Source organism: Panthera leo, chromosome F2, assembly GCF_018350215.1.
Source record: "Panthera leo isolate Ple1 chromosome F2, P.leo_Ple1_pat1.1, whole genome shotgun sequence".
In the NCBI taxonomy this organism is placed as follows: Eukaryota; Metazoa; Chordata; class Mammalia; order Carnivora; family Felidae; genus Panthera; species Panthera leo.
In genome coordinates this window covers 8602759-8621193 of record NC_056695.1, presented here as the reverse complement: position 1 = coordinate 8621193, position 18435 = coordinate 8602759, and the positions used below count along the sequence as shown (strand labels likewise).

The window sequence follows — 18435 nt, the reverse complement described above, 5'->3', positions numbered from 1 at the left end:
GAAAGTTGTTAGAATAAATCTTTTTTTAAAAATGTTTACTTATTTATTTTGAGAAACAGAGCACATGTGAGCAGGGGAAGGGCAGAGAGACAGGAAGAGTGAGAGAGCAAGAGAAAGAGAATCCCAAGCTGTTAGCGCAGGGCTGGATGTGAGGCTCAGTCTCACGAACCATGAGACCATAACCTGAGCCGAAATCAAGAGTCAGATGCTGAGCCATCCAGGCCCCCCTAGAAGAAATCTTAAGAGTTCTTAAGAGTTCTCACTACAAGGAGGGGCTGCTGGGTGGCTCAGTTGGTTAAGAGTCTGACTTTGGCTCAGGTCATGATCTCACGGTTCATGAGTTCAAGCCCTGCATCAGGCTCTGAGAGCCTGCTTTGGATTCTGTGTCTTCCTCTCTCTCTGCCCCTTCCACTGCTCACACTCTGTTTCTCTCTCTCTCTCTCTAAAATAAACAAACATTAAAAAAGAAAAAAAGAATTCTCACTACAAAGAAAAAAATTTTTCTTTCCTTTTTTTTTTTTTTTTTGGTATCTGTATCTATATGAGATGATGGCTGTTAACTAAACTTATTTAGGTAATAATTCACAATATATTTAAGTTGAATAATTATGCTGTTACCCTACACTTACATATACAGTGCTGTATGACAATTATATCTCAATAAAATAAAATGTGGGGGGAGTACATACTGGAAAAAGAAAAGAAGGTTTAAATAAATTATAACACATCAGTATAATGGATAATATGTAGATAAAAACCAATCAGTAGCTATCTGTACTCACAATGGAAATTCCCCTAAGATATAATGTAAATAAAAGATAACATTCAGAACAAGGTACATAATGAGCCACCTTTTGTGTAAAAATAGAGAAAAATAAGGCTCTGTATCTGTGTCTACTTGGATATACATAAACTCTGAAAAGATACATAGAATCCAGTAAGAATGGTTTCCATGGGTAGGAGGAAGCAATGGACAGAAGAACAAGCTGGCAGGGAGGTCTTTTCCTTGGGTATCATTTGATACTTACGGATATAATACCTATTGGAAAATTAAATAAATGAACCTTTTATATTATTGGTGGGGGCTGCGGAATGTAGATTGACAGATTCTGAGCCCCAAAAGTTTGAAAACCTCTGATCTCACCTACATAAATTCCCTGTGAACCCGGAGATGGTTCCAGAAAAAGAGTCTGCCAAAATCTCACATAACAAAAGTAAAAGAATTCTATTCATAATAGGATGAGAAAACTCTTACCCCTCAGGGTGATGTCCTTAAAGACAGCACAGTGGACTAGGTGCACGTCCACAACAACAACAGCAACAACAACAACAACACAGCAAGGATGAAAGTTATGAGGGATCATTATAACATTATAACAACTTTTGCAACCCCTTTACCCTACAAAGAACATAGAGATAACGTTCCAGCTCTTCCCCTTGAATCCGCATCCCCCCTTATCCTCCCTTCCTCCCAGGAACTTTTCCTTCTCTTGCCCCATCTGGCACCAACTAGTCAAGAAATCCCCGGCTCTAACTGCTGTGTGCACAGGACAGGAAAGTGCCCTGGGGTCTGGGAATCCAAATGTGCCCGAAACTGTGAACCACAAGGTGGCCTTCTGGCTGCTGGGGCCTCCTCAGCCTAAGTCAAATCGGTCTCCTGGGTATTCCCGGGGCACTGTGTGCACTTCACCCTTGGCCTTCTGCGTGTTCCGTCCGCTGGTGGGCTTAGCGGACCCACTAAGTGGTAGACTGTGCAGACAGCCTGCCTCTGTGATCAAGGTCCACATCTTTCCTTCGACCTCACTCTTTTGCAGCTAGACCTAAAACAACAAAGTTCTGAAACGATTCGAACCCTCCGGGAGTGCGTGGTGGGCCTGGTAGCCCTGGACGAGGTGGGCGGACTCCTCTAATTCCAAGTCGGGGCTTACTAGAATGCCCTCCCAGGTGGCTACCTTCCTCCAGGCTTGTTGGCATCCAATCCATTTTCCCATAACTACCAAAAGACACTTTTGTTTTAAGTTTATTCATTTATTTTGAGAGAGAGAGGCAGAGAGAGGGGCAGGGAGAGACTCCCAAGCAGGCTCTACGCTGTCAGCACAGAGCCCCACGTAGGGCTCCGACTCACCAACCGTGAACTCATGACCTGAGCTGAAATCAAGAGTCTGACGCTTAACCGACTGAGCCACCCAGGCGCCCACGAAAGAAACTTTCTAAAACTGCAAATCTGGGGGCGCCTGGGTGGCTCATTCGGTTAAGCGTCTGACTTTGGCCCAGGTCACGATCTCACGGTCTGTGAGTTCGAGCCCCGCGTCGGGCTCTGGGCTGACAGCTCGGAGCCTGGAGCCTGCTTCGGATTCTGTGTCTCCCTCTCTCTGTCCCTCTCCTGCTCTCTCTCCCAAAAATAAATAAACACTAAAAAAAAATTTTTTAATGCAAATCTGATCACGTCCCAGAGGCCACAGTGTGGAGCAGAGGTGGCCCCCCAGGAGGGTGTGCTGCTGTGCGTGTAGTGTCACAACCTTCATGTGATGAGTCTGAGTGAATTCCAAAGGGGTCCAAAAACTGGGGAAGGATCCTTTTTAAGCCTCTTACAATTGTTATTAAACATTAACTTTCTGTAACTAATACAAGGAAAGGCCCAGTTGGTGACAGCGGCATTTTTTCAAGCCAGTCCGTGGAATGGCACCCACACCCCATGTGTCGTATAGACGCCTAACAGAATAGGTGCTTGTCTAGGGACAACTGTATACGTGCTCCACCCACCTCCAGGGCTCAAGCCAAACCGACCATTCTAGATAATGGATAGCCCCCAATTACTTTTCCATTAACTGCTGGAATTTGGCAGGTGCCCCAGAAATGTCTTGTGATGTGCATTCAAAATTGAAAGCCACAGAGGACACATGAAGGCATCCCTGGCTATGCACACGTTAATACCTCCCCATCAAGTCCGGTCCCGAGAACTAACGGATACGTACAATGGATTCATCTTTAGGCTGCTATTCTGGGTGCAAGGGCCTACCCGCATTTATCATTTTCCTGATTTCTTCCCCATCGCTACAGTACAGGATGAAAAAGATGGACCAAGGTTTCTAGATTTTACGTGTCAGATCACTGACTGACTGCCCTTTACTAAGATCGCAGGACTCCTAGACTTACTATGCTTTCCTAGACCTTGCAAATAAATAGCCTACAGAAATTCAGTGCAAACAGTTGTCGAGCAAACGTGGAGCAAACATGCATGTGATTCGTGAGGGAGAAGACAATGCCCCTGGCTTTGGAGTGTCATGACAGCTCCCCCTACTCTGCGGAAGCAGAGATTTCCTAAAAGCGAAGCTCTTGGCTTTGGGCTTCTGCTCAGCCCCTAACCATGCATAGGCATTTGCTTTCAGAACACGAAGGGTCTGGACTGCCAGGTATTTGGCACCTGGCTGCTGGCCACATTATCGAACCACCACGATGACAAGGTTACAGGTTGTTCCAAGCGGGGCCGGCACTGTTCAAATGCCTCCCCCAGCTGGAGGAGTAATTGTGACATTATCTCCTCACTGATCCGTATTATCCCTTTGGGAAATTCCAATCTAACCACATAATCCAGCAGTTAAGCCACTGAGACCCCACACTCGCAATCTTTATGACGAGAGGTGCTGAGATGCTTCTTATAACATGAACACCTTCCCCTTACAACCACGGAGTTTCACACGTCCCGTTTTCCCAGCCACCTTCATCAAGAGCCCCAGCAGCCACTCTGAATGGACACCAGCTAAGCAACCCAGCCAAGCCTACTATGTCAGCTTCGTAAGAAACCTTGGCTCCTGGACACCTGGGTCATTTTCCCACCTGCTCCTTGTGGCTCCAACCTTACAGGTAGAAGTGGAGCCCCACTGAGCGGAATCCCATGAGAACTCGGCAGTCAACTCTCTCTGGATGCAAGGGCATCATGGAGGGGTCTCCCCGACTCTGTCTCCGGAAGGTCTGTATATCTGCTTGTCACACTACTGGGGGGATGAGGGGGCGGAGGTTCAATACTAATGCATACACTGTGTTCCATATCCAGAGATAAATACAGGAGAGAGAGAGAGAGAGAGAGAGAGAGAGAGAGAGAGAGAGAAACACCGATTTTCTCCATAGGGACAGTTAGAATTTGGAGTATCCTAATCAAGAGTTCATATTCCAGACTTAGAGAACTGGCATGTCAAAATTACGATGGAAATATATACCAAAAGGTTTAAGACCTAGAAGAAATCATTGGTGAGATGGGTATCTTTGAGACTTTGCCCAGTTATAGATTTTACGGGCCCCATGATGCTTTGAATGAATGAACATTCATTCAGACAACAGGGAAGCCAGAGGCTATAGGCGGTGCTCAAGAATCCCTTCACTCCCAGAAGACTCGGCGGAATGACCGGACAACCAGGGTGGAGGTACATGTGTCTTCCAAGGAGTGAATCTGCCACGCGAGGTGTCCAGGCGACACTGTGAGGGACTTCCCATAGCCTTCTTCAGGACTCAATGCTTCTTCCGGGCATCCAGATCCCCCCCGTCATCCTTCCCTCAGTGAACTGCCAATCTTACGTGACTCTTCCGCCAGACAACCCAACCCACCCTGCAGATTCTGGCCTTGCCCAAGCCTCCATAATTGCATGTTCTAGTTCCTTAAAACAAATCGATAGATAGATAGATAGATAGATAGATAGACTTTGTCATTTCACTATTTGCTTTTTATTTCATATCTATAATTTGTTCCATTTTTCCTGCCTTCTTTGGGGTTGAGTAAGTTTTAAGATTTTTTTTTATCTCCCCCATTGGCTTATTAGCTATGCCTCTTCATCTTATTGTTTTAGTGGTTTCTCTAAAGTTCCAATATACATGCTTATTATAGTCCACCTATGTAATATATCACTTCAGTTATAATGTAAACCTTACACCATGTTTCTTCTCCCCTTTGTTCCTTTGTGCTACTGTTGTCATGCTTTCTACTACATACGTTTTAAACCCAACAATACGTTATTAATATTCTTTTAAGTATTCAGTTGCTTTTTAAAAAACTTTATTGGGGGTGGGTGGCACCTGGGTGGCTCAGTTGGTTAAGCATCTGACTTCGGCTCAGGTCATGATCTCATGGTTCAAGAGTTTGAGCCCCACGTCGGGCTCTATGCAGACGGCTCAGAGCTCAGAGCCTGGAGCCTGCTTTGGATTCTGTGTTTCCCCCTCTCTCGGCCATCCCCCACTCATGCTCTGTCTCTCTCTGTCTCTCTCTCTCAAAAATAAATAAACATTAAAAAAATTTAAAAAAAAAACTTTTCTTGAGGTGGATGCCGAAGGAAAGGGAGAGAGTGGATCCCAAGCAGGCTCTACACCCAACACAGAGCCCAACACAGGGCTCGATCTCACAAACCATGAGGTCATGGTCCAAGCCGAAATCAAGAGTTAGACACTTAACTGACTGAGCCACCCAGGTACCCTTCAAGAAACTTTTTAAAATAAGAACAATTAGCTACCTCTTTACTATTTTCAATAATCTCTATTCCTTTGTGTATGTCCAGGTTTCTATCCACCATCATCTTCCTTTTGCTTAATGTTCTTCCTTTAACACTTGTGATAGCATGGGTCTACAGAGAATAAATTCTTTCTGTTTTTGTTTGCCTCAGGAGGCTATTGCTGGTTTCAGAAAAGGGAAAAAAAAGAAGGCTATTACAGCTTCATTTTTGAGTGCCATTTTTGCTCAAGATTAATAGATGGATGCCTAGTTTTTCTCTCAGCGGTTTAAAGACTGTTCCATTATCTTCTAGATTACAGAGTGTCTGATAGGAAGTCTGTGAAAGCAGAGGAACACTACAGAAACCCTTACTGCAGCCCCAGCTGAAACCTTGACTGCAAGTTCTGAAAGCCTCTGAGCTACAGAGTTCAGCTAAGCTGTGCTTCGATTCCTGACCACACAAAAATTATGAGGCAACATACGTGAGATATAAACCCCACTAAGCCTTGGGGCCATCTGTTATGCAACAAGAGATATCGAATTCAGAGGCTATCCTAAGAACTTCCACAAATGAAAAATTAGTTACATGAAAAGCACCCAGGATATAAAAGCACTGGACATCTCATCAGCTGCTTTAAAAACTAAGGCAGGTGGGTGCCTGAGCAGCTCAGTGGGTTGAGCATCAGACTCTTGACTTTGGTTCAGGTCATGATCTCATGGTGCATGGGATCAAGCCCTGTGTCGGGCTCTGTGCTGACCGCATGGAGCCTGCTTGGGATTCTCTCTCTCTCTCTCTCTCTCTCTCTTTTTTTCTCTCTCTCTCTCTCTGCCCCTCCCCTGCTCGTGCTGTCTCTGTCTCTCTCAAAATAAATACATAAACTTAAAAAAATTAAAATAAACCAGACAAGAGGAAGGTGCAGAATGCAAGAAAAAGAAAATCCAAACCAACAGAGAGTCAAAGAGAATCCCAAGAGTAAAAGTAAAGGGAAACCCAAGATGGTAGCTATGTTATAGACTAGAACCACCACCCAGTCTGAAATAAGAGAGTGGCGGGTGTATGTGCGAGAATTCGTAAATACCCAACACCCAGCTTGGAAAGTTGGAAAGGATTGCCCCTGGGTAACAGGTGAGAAAGGGCGACTGGGGAGCACGGCTCCTGTCTCACCAAACTGGAGGGAAATCCTATGTCAGCCACCGTGGGGACTTTCTCACATCCACTCTCTCCCCAAAGGTAATCTATTTACTGCATCACATAACTGACGCGTGCACAGTGCCTTGCTTCATGCAGAATTAGTTCTCAGAATTCAAACGTTGTTATTCGATCCCCATCTCTCTTTGACCACATCTTTGCTGTGCTTTATTCTGCATTCACTTCTCTCTCAGGTAGGCACTTGCCTAAGGGGCTACTAGTTCTTCATTGGTCTAGAGAATTCCTGAAACTGGGACTTCCTGAACCAATCATTACGGCCGAGAGAAAGAGCATATGATAATTAGCTAGGCCCGAGGGCCCTAATAAATGAAAAGACCCCCTTCACCACTGGAACTTACGGAGAAGTAAAAGTCCAAAATGACTTAATTGTGCAAACATTTCAAGGGGGCCAGTCAGGCCTGGCGATTACCCTGTGCCAGCTTTTCCCTTCTCAAGAGTAGCGTAAGAACTGATTTATCATGGTCCTATAGAAAGGAAGCTCTCCTTGAAAAGTGTGAACGTGTAGAGAGCACATCTGAAAGGGACTGTTATTAGGACTTGCGAAGAAGGAGTCTTTGGAATCCTCACCGCGACCTAAACTATTACCCTGAAATAGCATGAGGGTTCTAGAGCATGCAAAATCACCCCAGCTGAGCACAGGAATTAGACACACCTCCACATCCCCCTTACCACCCCGGTTTTTGCCAGAAACACCTGAAGGAAAACCAGGGCAAACACCATGCCAACCACATTGATTCATGGGGTGCACGGAAGAGGAGATTAGGATCTGACACAAGTTGCCAAGAAAGCAGCCAAAACCTCATTAAAGATGTTGAGAGAGAGACTGAGGGGAAGCCTTCAAGAAGATTCTCTTTCCACTACTTGCCCAAGTATGACTACGAAGACTATACTCCAGCTTTTCCTCTCAACAAGAGCTAAAAGATCTTCTAGTAATAGGTTCTTCCTCCTCCAGAATCACCTAAAATCACCTACTGTGGAGTTCCAACAAGTCTCCTGATGTTCTGTTTCCAAAGAGAGGAGCCAGGGGAGCCAGGACCTTCACTATAAAGTGTGTTTTTAATTTCATGTAAGATTAAGCCTTAAAGCATTAGCACTGAAATCCTCAAGCTGGCAAGGAGACACTCTAGAAATAATTAGGATTATTTTTGTCCATTAAAGGTAGCACATTTGAGTACTTTAGAGTAGATGAAAATGATATAAATCTCTCCTTAGATAGGTCCAGACTGCAGAGGGCCAAGTGAGAAATGTATTGTTTGTATTTCAAATATAACAAGTCTTAGTCTAACAAGAGGTGCTAAGAAGATACATTATATATTTTATGTAGAAATGGGTTTAAAAGTTTTGTATTTTTTTTTTTATTTATTTTTTTTCAACGTTTTTTATTTATTTTGGGGACAGAGAGAGACAGAGCATGAACGGGGGAGGGGCAGAGAGAGAGGGAGACACAGAATCGGAAACAGGCTCCAGGGTCCGAGCCATCAGCCCAGAGCCTGACGCGGGGCTCGAACTCACGGACCGCGAGATCGTGACCTGGCTGAAGTCGGACGCTTAACCGACTGCGCCACCCAGGCGCCCCAAAAGTTTTGTATTTTAAAAGTCTTAGTCTAATAAGAGGCATTGAGTAAGGCAAGTTTTTAATCAGTAAAAAGAGAATTACTTACAGTTTTATACACAACCTATCTATCCAGACACACACATAAAACAATTCTCTTTGTACCAGCTTTAAAAAATGCCTTCCTATGAGCACCTGAGTGGCTCAGTCAGTTAAGCATCTAACTCTTGGTTTCAGCTCAGGTCATGATCTCACAGTTCGTGAGTTCAAGTCCTGCCTCAGACTCTGCACTGACAGCATGGAACCTGCTTGGGATTCTCTCTCTCCCTCTCTCTCTGCCCCTCCCCTGCTCGCTCTTGCTCTCTCACTCTCTGTCTCTCTCTCTCTCTCTCTCTCAAAAATAAATCAACTTAAAAAAAATTTTTAAATGCCCTACTTCCAAAAAGCACTTATGGTGCTGTAATTGTCAAGAATGGTCTGCTTAGAAACTTCTAAGGGTTCTGTTCCTTCAAGCATATATACAACTTTGTGTTTACCCGTTTGGTTGAATATATATATTTGGTGTGTAAGTATATATATATGTATTTGTACCAAGCTAAAATTAGAATGGGTTTTAAGCAAATACATCTATTTTTTAATAGATGTATTAAAAAGAACCTCAAAAAGAAATAGAACCTATCCAAAGGCTTTTTAAAAACTGGAATTCTACACTGTAATTAAACATGAGGATAATAGTAACTATTATGTACAAAATGATGTCAGAATTTTGACCCAAGTAGACAGGTCCTCACGCAAATCTTTAAAGCTTGTAATATGTGACGTGTGGTGGCCATGGAAAAGTGTCTCTCAGATCACTGAATGCAGAACGTATCGCTGGCCAGTGGCCCCACAGCAAGCTGCACTTACTCTAAAATCCGTCACGATGTTTTTGTACTGAAGCCAAGCTTCCCAGCACTGCTCCCACACAGTGGCTGTGCAGCAGGGACGCAGAAGCCCGCCCATTCCTAGGAGACACCGGATTCCTCTAAGGGACATCTTTGACTTGAGGACTCCTCGTCCGCCATATTGAACCTTCTTAGGGCTACGTTACAGGCTAAGACCCTTCCGCCCCACCTTCCTTTTCTCCCTCTGTCCTTCACAACGGTCAGAACTGCATCACGGGCTGACAGCCCTCCAGCCCAGGTCCCTCCTTATTTTTCCTCCTTGTGTGTCCCTTGTAGGTCCCTTGCGTGTCTAACCTTGTGATGCTATCTGCTCCTCAGAAAAGGTGGACTAACACAGCATCCATCCTTTCTTAATAAAACAGAATTCGACTGTTTCATGAGATACTACATCCCTCCTTAAAATCTTCCTGCAGGAAAATCAAAGATGTTGGGATTCCCATTTAGGGAATCATTTGGATTTTACACATTGTAAACTTTGATATAATGTGATATTATTAAGTTGGCAGAAAAATGTTACATATTGTGTAAGGAAGCTAAAAACGAAAAATAAATTTTAAAGGCTTTACTATCATCTCATGTTTACTAAATTAAATATTGGTGGAATATATGAACATATGTAGCTAAATGAAATTTCCATATAGAACTTGGGAAATTCATCTGCTTGAGTTGCCCTTTACTCCTCATCTCATCAGGTAGGCTGATAATTGGCTTCTGTCCTCCTCCAGGGTTTGAATACCACACAAGAAGAAAACTTCTTGGCTGAAAGCCACTACCTCTTAAGAAAACTGCTGATAACCTCCCAGAATTGAAAACAAATTAAATCATATTTATCACATATGATATATGCATATACATACATGATACATGTAATTATAAAGACTCAGAATAAATTATTATGAATGACTCTCCCAGAAAATAATTGGACTACGCATCCGTAGTGGCATTAAGTATAAGGATAAAAATAACTGCCAAAGAAATCTTAAGCTTTATTTAATAATTTTGTTAGACAACATTAGTAATTACCTTAATTTCGTTTGGAATCAAAATCTTAAGTATAAGAGAAAGGGGAAGGGAATTATAAAAGCAAAGTGTTTTAGTTAGGAACTATAACGTTAGAACTGAATTAGAAACAGTATGAACCCATGCTTAAAAAAAAAAAAAAAAAGCATATGTTTTCCAATTCTGTCAGCTAAAATGAGCTAGGAACAAGGGACTAAGAGAATGAACCTAATGAGTAAACTTCGCTATTATGATTTCTAATTCCATCTTTCCAGGATACGTTGGAAAAAATGGCTGATTGCATGTCTAGGGTGGGTAGGTTATAAGCCTGGGGCAACTTGCTGAGCCAGGAGACAAGAAATAATGCAGATTAATGGGACTGTGTCAAAAGAACACAAGTGCTGTGATTCCCATGGGTGCATCAATTTGCAGTAAAAGACAATGATTGTTGCAGTTGGTTAAATCACATTGAGACTCTGCAAAGTCATGAGTCTATAATGATATACAGGAGGAGAATTAGCATAAAGATGAATAAAGACGGCGAACTGAATAGCCCGTATTAGTGTTGAATCCTTTACTCAAATATGATGTTATTTTGATTCATTTACTTTAGCAGGGAAAAATTCAGAATTTAGTAAGTATTAAATCCATACTATTAAAAAGTGTTTTCTGGCTTAAGGAAGGATGCCAGTAGAATGATCCCATAAACTGTGACTAAATTGGACAAAGACATTCAAGATTACCAAATCTCAATCAGATACCATTTCAAATGTCCACAAGCATTTTATGGTCTGAAGAATATGGAAAAATCGCAAGATACCATTAAACTCAAAGATTTTGAAAACCAGTTTGAAAGGCACTTGCAAATGTCTTAAAATCTTGTGAAGTTAAAAGGCAGAGAAGCTAGAAGATACACGTTACAGAAGTAAAAATGTATTTTTGTATCTTAAGAGTCAAAACACAAAATCCAAGTAACCAGCCCAGATGAGAGCCACCAACCTCTGTGAATGGACAGAAGCAGCAGGTACTGTGTGCAGATTCCATCCAGGGACACGATCCAAGCAATCCATAGCATTACTATCTGGCAAGTGGGAACCTGTGTGTATTTCAGATTTTATACACTTGTTAACATGTAAGAGGATTTGGCCTATTAGAGTGATGGCCTGTATCTCTAATTTAAAATGTATAATTGAATAATTCGTTTAGATTGGTCATTTTAAGTTAAGGTCTGACTACATATAGTATTCAAACTACTATTAAAAAAAAACAAACAAACTTGAGACTCATCCCAGCCATTGTTTATTTCATAAATTTGTAAGTATTTCATACTCAGGATAGATTAGGGAGAACTTAGTGACAGCTTAGCATATACTAAATAAAGCCCATGAACTTTTACCACTGGCGCAAATCTTGAGGTGGTCAGCATAAACATTTTCCCCTTTCTAGAATGGACGGACTTCTGCTAGGGGCTTGCCCGAAGCTGTGGTCCAAACTCTAGATATTCCAAACTCTAGATATCTCTTTCAATTCCTCTTTCAAAAAATCAGCTCTGGGACTCAGGTCAACCTAGATGACTCCGTATTCTTCCCATCCGAGGTGCAGGGTTGGAAACAATATGGGTAATATCCAGATATTACTAGCATCTCTGTCCGTGTGCTTTTAGTCTCATATTTCATCAAATTCCAGCTTTGGGTAGCTAGTGCTGAACTACAAATGTGGTTTTTAAAAAAAGGCTACCACATATATGTATCTAACTTAAATAGCAATATAAATTTTTCACTTATGATTTCAGTTTTTATTATATTGTTAAAAGATGCATTATAAACCTAAGCATTTTTGCCACTTTCTAGGGCCATTTTAACTTTTAGCTGGTCAAGTTACGGGTTAGTTTTATCTGATCGAAACACACGTATTGAGTACTTACCATGTTCCAGTTCTAAGTGCTACGCAGCTGAGAAGCAGGGCACTATCAATATTTATATTTTATAAATGACCTACCCAAGACCACCCGGCTGGTAAATATTAGTTCCAGGACTGGAATTAGGATGATTGCTCCAAAGCCTCTTCATTATTTTAAACTTCATGCTACAGTCCTATATCTTTTCTTATATTATGAAAGGCTGCATCATAAACAGCCTCTACTTACCCCTTTATTTTCATTTGTATTCTTATACTGTTCCAAGAAAGCAATTTTATAAACAATACATGGGGTGATAAACGCTATTGGCCAAAGTTGCATGTATGAATGGAAATACACATAAATATAAAATTAATTCTCTCCACATCTAAGTCTGGCCAGGACACTGTATCTGTTACTAACCAAGCAATTAATGATTCCCAGGGCAAAGCAAGATCCATTAACTTCTGTGCTAATGAAAAGCTAAATAGAGTAAAAATCTAAAAAAAAAAAAAAAAATCTAAATAGAGTAAAAATAGAGGTACACAAAGTTTTCACCGAGAAACGTACGGATCCACATAGTACAGCAAAAATAAGAGCTGCGACCAAATATTTTAGAGAAGCGGCAGTTTGTTCTGACTTGTCTTCATGACCACATCTAAATCCGTCATCTCATTCGGTGGGGTGTGTTGGATGTTTGGCTGACACCGAATAGAATTAAATAAAAGCAATCTCCCCCAAAGTGCTCTACACCCTTACAAGTTTGGGATCGATTTAATTTTCCATAAAATAATCCCATAATAGTAAAACAACAAAATGCTCGTGTTGATATTACTTGTTCTACCCAAGATCAAATTTTGACAGAATCCTTGTCATCTGAAGAGGGGATAAAAAAGTATATCCCCCCATAATGCAGGGGAAAGTAATATATAGGTGTATCAGGTATTAGTCTTTAATAAAATTATGTTATTTCTCTGAATATGATGACTATGTTGTCAGCTTTTCAAACTGTGTAATTTGTTGTGATTTCTCATCTAAAAAATATTCACTTCCATGCCTAATTTTTAAATAGTTTTCTTACAAATATTCAGTTTGCATAAGCTTTGAGCCCCACAAAACTTGGATTTGCCCTTGACCATCACATTATTTTGGAAGAAACCAGAGTAGCTCTCTACGCTTACAGACATGGAAACAAGTCCAGGATACATTGCGAAGCATAAAATTCAAAGTTCAGAATAATATCAATAGTAAAATACTACTTAAGTAAAAAAAAAAAAAAAAAAAAAATGTTTTGCAAGTTTGACTCCATAATCTTTATCCGTAGCAAAGTACACTTTTTTTTTTTTTTAGCTTTTTAGTTCTAAAAAGCAGCAGAAGGGCATTTTCGACCTTAATTCATGTTTGTAGAGAGCAATGCAACACTTCAACGACCTCGGTACGCCTATTCCCTCACATTGTAACTTTCCGAAACTGGGCTGTGACCCGAGACCGCCGGGAAGCCGTGGTCACTCGGCGCGCATGCGCAGCCAGGGCCGTGGCCGTTCCGACGCGGTCGTCATCGGCGGGGTCGTGCGCGTAGTCGGCACGACCTGGAGGGTGACGGCCTTTTGAAAACGTCCTCCGGAGGATTACGGGACGATTCTGCATGGAAAGGCGAACGCACTTCTGGTTACGCCGAAGGGCAAGTTCGCAGCAGCGGGGCGCACACCACACCTCGGGCCGCTGGCCGCCTCGGGCGTCACGGCCTCGTCCACGTGCTTCTCCGCCCCCTGGGGAGCGCCGGGCCCGCGGCCGACCGGGCTGCGCGCTGACTTCAGGGCCCCGCGTGCGTCGTGCAGGGGAGGCGCCCGCGTCGTTGGTCCCGCTGCCTGCGCGCCAGCCGCGCGGGGAGAGCGCCCTCCTGGGCCCCCGGGGCCGGCGAGCGGAGGCGCTGCCGGACGCCGGAGCCCGAGCCCCCCCGGCCCGGCCGCCCTTTGGGAAGGGAGACCTTGCGCGGGCACCAAGAGCGATTCTCTCCTGCAGCCCGTGCTCCGCAGTCTCTCCGACTGAAATCAGATTCAACGCGCTGGTAACTCGGCCTTCCGCTGTCGCAGCTTGTGAGCAACACGCCCTTGTCCGCCTGATCCCGAAGTAGCTCTTCACAGAAGGGCTGCCAATCGGAGCGTTTCCAATCATTGCCTTTTTTTGCTCCTCGGCGGGTGCACCCAGTGTCTCTCTCTCCGTTGTTTCATTAGCACTTCGAGGGTAGATAGTGCCCACCCTGTTATCAACAAATGTCATCCTTTGCCTTTATTTGGGGATGACGAGGTTACGGCACTTGATCAGATTAATCTTAATCCTCTGCGTTTTTAGTATATTACAAGAAGGCAGTAGGCTCTTTGATCTTTAACCTCAAAATTTAAGTTGGAAAAACTAGTGAAACTTCAGATTGGTTTAGCTTGTAGTGAGTTACATCAGCCCTGGCAGGGTACATTTTAAACCACTATTGTTTAACAAATCGGTGTCTTATGGGTATCAACACCTATACACTGTTTATTATGAGTTTCATAAATAATAACTAGCAGTTAGGCATTACTTATCAGGTCCTGATCTAAGTATTTGAAACAATTAGCAATTAGGTATAACTTTTCAGGTCCTTGATCTAAGTATCTGGAACTCTGTTGTTAATCCTGACAGCAATCCTGAGGTAGGGCGGATGAAACTGGAGGACAGGCAGAAACCCAGGCCATCTGGCCCCAGAGGCTGTCTTAAAATGGAGATTCAATGAAATACTCTTTTTTTAAAAAAAGATTAGCTTTAAAAAAAATTAATGTTTATTTTTGAGAGAGAGAGAGAGCACGAGCAGGGGAGGGACAGAGAGAGAGGGAGACAGAATCCGAAGCAGGTTCCAGGCTCTGAGCTGTCAGCACAGAGCAGGATATGGAGCTCGAACTCACAAAATCACAAACCCTGTGAGATCATGACCTGAGCGGAAGTTGGGCACTTAACCGACTGAGCCACCCAGTCGCCCCAGCAATGAAATACTCTTGAGCAGATTGGCAGATGATGGGTATAATGAACTTGGGGCTTGTGAATGTAGAGTACCACATTTTCATTAATACCTTACATTTTATATAAATAAAATCAACCTTTGGAAAATGAACTCTCTATGCTCTTATCTTAACAATAAAAATTACATAACAAGTCACGTCATTTTGCCAAGAAGGTTATGACACTCTATTACTCTCCTTTGACTAATATTTGCAGCATTCCTCATGCCAGGAAACTAAATTATACCTATGTGCCAACTATGTGCCAACTATTAAATAAATTTTGCAGTATAGACTTACTGTAGAATTTTCTTATTTTACTCTCTCAACTGTCATCCTTTTGTATTTTGGGTTGGATTCAACTCCCTTTCTACTAAAATATTTCATAAGTGTACACTTTTTAGACTTTTGTTGTTATCAATGTGTACAGGACTCCCCAACTTTTATCCCAAAATAAAGAAGTTTAGTAATTATTATCCTAATTTCTTTAAGTGAAAAAACTGAAGCTCAAACAGGTTAAACACTATACACGAGATCACATACTAAGGCAGATGGGTAGTATAGACTAGAAATCCTATCCTAGGGCTCAACAGACTTCAAATGGCTTATGTAAATGCCTTGTGTTTATTCTCATATCTTCTCAGAACGAATATATCTCAAAAGCATAGCTCTATCATCATAAAAATATAGTTTAACATCACCTGTGTGCTCTCCGTACAAGAAGAACAGAACTTTAAAGACGTAGATCCTAACATGTTCCTCTGTTTTTTTATCAATAGGGTAATGTTGGTCTTTTCCCCAAAGATATGGAATGCAAATTAGTGGGAGGTAGGGAGTTTGTTGTTACAGAAACTAGAAAGGAAGAATTTATGGTTGCACAGCAAGCCCCTGGTTTAATTTCAACATCTGGTTGTCCACATTACATATAGACAGTAGTGATTCTGTGCCATTTTTACTCAGATTTTTCCTCTCCTAGGATTCTCTATTTGTTATTATCTGAAGCTCTGATCATGGCTCTGAATCTGAATCTGTTCTTTTTTTCTCCCCCGCCCGACTCTGTTTCGACACTTCTGTAACTCATTTGCTGTGAAGTCGAGAATCTCTCTTGTAAGTGAGCTTACCGGGTGGGCCAAACTACCATGGCCCAGGGTTGTTAGGAAGTCGATACGTTGCTAAGAAGTCTTGCTAATTTGCTATATAAGCTGAATGGAGTGTCAGAGAATTCTCCTTTCCCCTGATGAACTTAGGAGATGGATGTTTTGACCTGTATCAGTGATTCTATTTGGATCGATTACTTCGAGGTTAGTGTTTTATCCATGTATGAATGTTGCACCTAATTATCCCTGTAATCGGTTAAACAAATGTCAGCTGTTCGTATTTCAACTCTTCCTGCCAATAACTGCTGGAAGTGATTTAATGCAGCTGGAAAACAACCCTGACAATCATTATAGCCTGCAAAGTGTGAAATCATTTCATTGCACTATTGTGGTCTCCTTAGTCTGAGGACTGATCACGTTCTGCGGATGACGCTTAAAATAAAAAAAAGCCGGTTTTATTTATTATAATTAGGGAAATACTGGGAAAAAGGGGGTGAGCCCAGGGGCAGCTCGGTGTTGTTTATCTGGTGAACTCTTCTCAGCCAAGAGCTTGTTTTTACAAGGGATTGAAGGGAAATCCTGTCATCTGAAAAAGAGGGCTGTGCTTCATTCGAGATTGTTTCCCCCTTCTGATAAAAACACTTGCTGATTACACCCCAGATGCGGCTCCTTTGGGGGAAAACGAAGGAAGAGGAGAAAAACGCTGGGTGGAGCCAAGGGGTCGGCAGCAAGGCTTCCAAACTCCCGGGGCCTCTTCTCTTTTCGCTCGCCTGAGTCGCTCCGGGGTCCGCTTCGAAGGCGCGATGCCCTCGCCGCTTCCCCGGCGCGGTTACCTCCCCGGCGAGTTTTCGCCCCCGGTGGACTCGAGGCCCTGCAGCAGCCCTGCTGAGCTGCCAGGTAGGGCCGGGAAGCTCGTCGTGGGTGGCACTCCTCCCAGGGCCCCGCGGCTACCGCGCCGGCTGGCCTGGTGCTCCATTGACTGGGAGCAGGTGTGCTTCCTGCAGAGGCTGGGAGCTGGCGGGTTTGGCTCCGTGTACAAGGCGACCTACCACGGAGTTCCGGTGGCCATAAAGCAAGTGAACAGGTGCACCAAGAACCGACTGGCGTCCCAGCGCAGCTTCTGGGCCGAGCTCAACATCGCCAGGCTTCGCCACGACAACATCGTGCGGGTGGTGGCCGCCAGCACGCGCACGCCCGCAGGCTTTAACAGCCTGGGCACCATAATCATGGAGTTCGGTGGCGATGTCACTTTACACCAAGTCATATATGGTGCCACCAGCTGCCCTGAGGAGGACGCGGAGCCTCGCTGCTGTGCCAGAGAGCAGTTCAATTTGGGAAAGTGTCTGAAGTATTCCCTAGATGTCGTGAACGGCCTGCTTTTCCTTCACTCGCAGAGCATCGTACACTTGGACCTGAAGCCTGCGAACATTCTGATCAGTGAGCAGGACGTCTGCAAAATCGGCGACTTCGGGTGCTCCGAGAAGCTGGAAGATCTGCCGTGCTGCCGCACTCCCCCTTACCCCCCGGGGGGCACCTACACCCACCGAGCCCCAGAGCTCCTGAAAGGAGAGGCCGTAACGCCCAAAGCGGACATCTATTCCTTTGCCATCACTCTCTGGCAAATGAGTACCAAGGAGGCCCCGTACTCCGGGGAGCGGCAGTACGTGCTCTATGCTGTGGTGGCCTACGATCTTCGCCCTTCTCTGTCAGCAGCTGTCTTCACGGACTCCATGTCTGGGAAGAGACTGGGGAAGATCATCCAGTGCTGCTGGAGGGCCAGTGCCTTGCAGCGGCCAAGTGCAGAACTCCTCCTGGTCGACCTTAACTCCTTAAGAGCTGAATTTGGCTGACTCTAAACCTGTATCAAGATAGGCTTTGTCTTTGTTTCTACTCGTTTTTAAAGAAGTGACCATGTAGAAAAAAAAAACATATCTGCGGGATGGGTTTTTAGAAAATAAAGTTATTAAAAACTCCTTTTTTGTCTCCCATACCTTTTCTTTTTTTAACTTATTTTGGGGGGGGGGGGGGAAGGAGGGGTAGGAGGGGTCGAGAAAGAAAGAGGGAGAGGGAGAATCGCAAGCAGGCTCTCAGCGCAGAGCCCGATGCGGGGCCGGAACTCCCGAACCATGAGATCATGACCTGAACCGAAATTAAGAGTCAGACGCTCAACCGACTGAGCCACCCAGGCGCCCCTCAAATACCTCTTCTAAGACACACAGCACAACTACAAA

The 18435-nt window shown here is 43.7% G+C and overlaps 1 protein-coding gene across 1 annotated transcript; it reads left to right on the top strand.

Moving 5' to 3' along the window:
• The first annotated feature begins 17007 nt into the window (after positions 1–17007).
• Positions 17008–18054, top strand: MOS (MOS proto-oncogene, serine/threonine kinase). The gene has a single exon (XM_042924221.1). It carries the CDS (start codon positions 17008–17010, stop codon positions 18052–18054), a length of 1047 nt encoding a protein of 348 aa, XP_042780155.1.
• Positions 18055–18435: the final 381 nt, after the last annotated feature.

What these genes read in the sequence shown, in the direction of transcription:
- MOS (XM_042924221.1), top strand. Translation starts at nt 17,008, where the DNA reads ATGCCCTCGCCGCTTCCCCGGCGCGGTTACCTCCCCGGCGAGTTTTCG.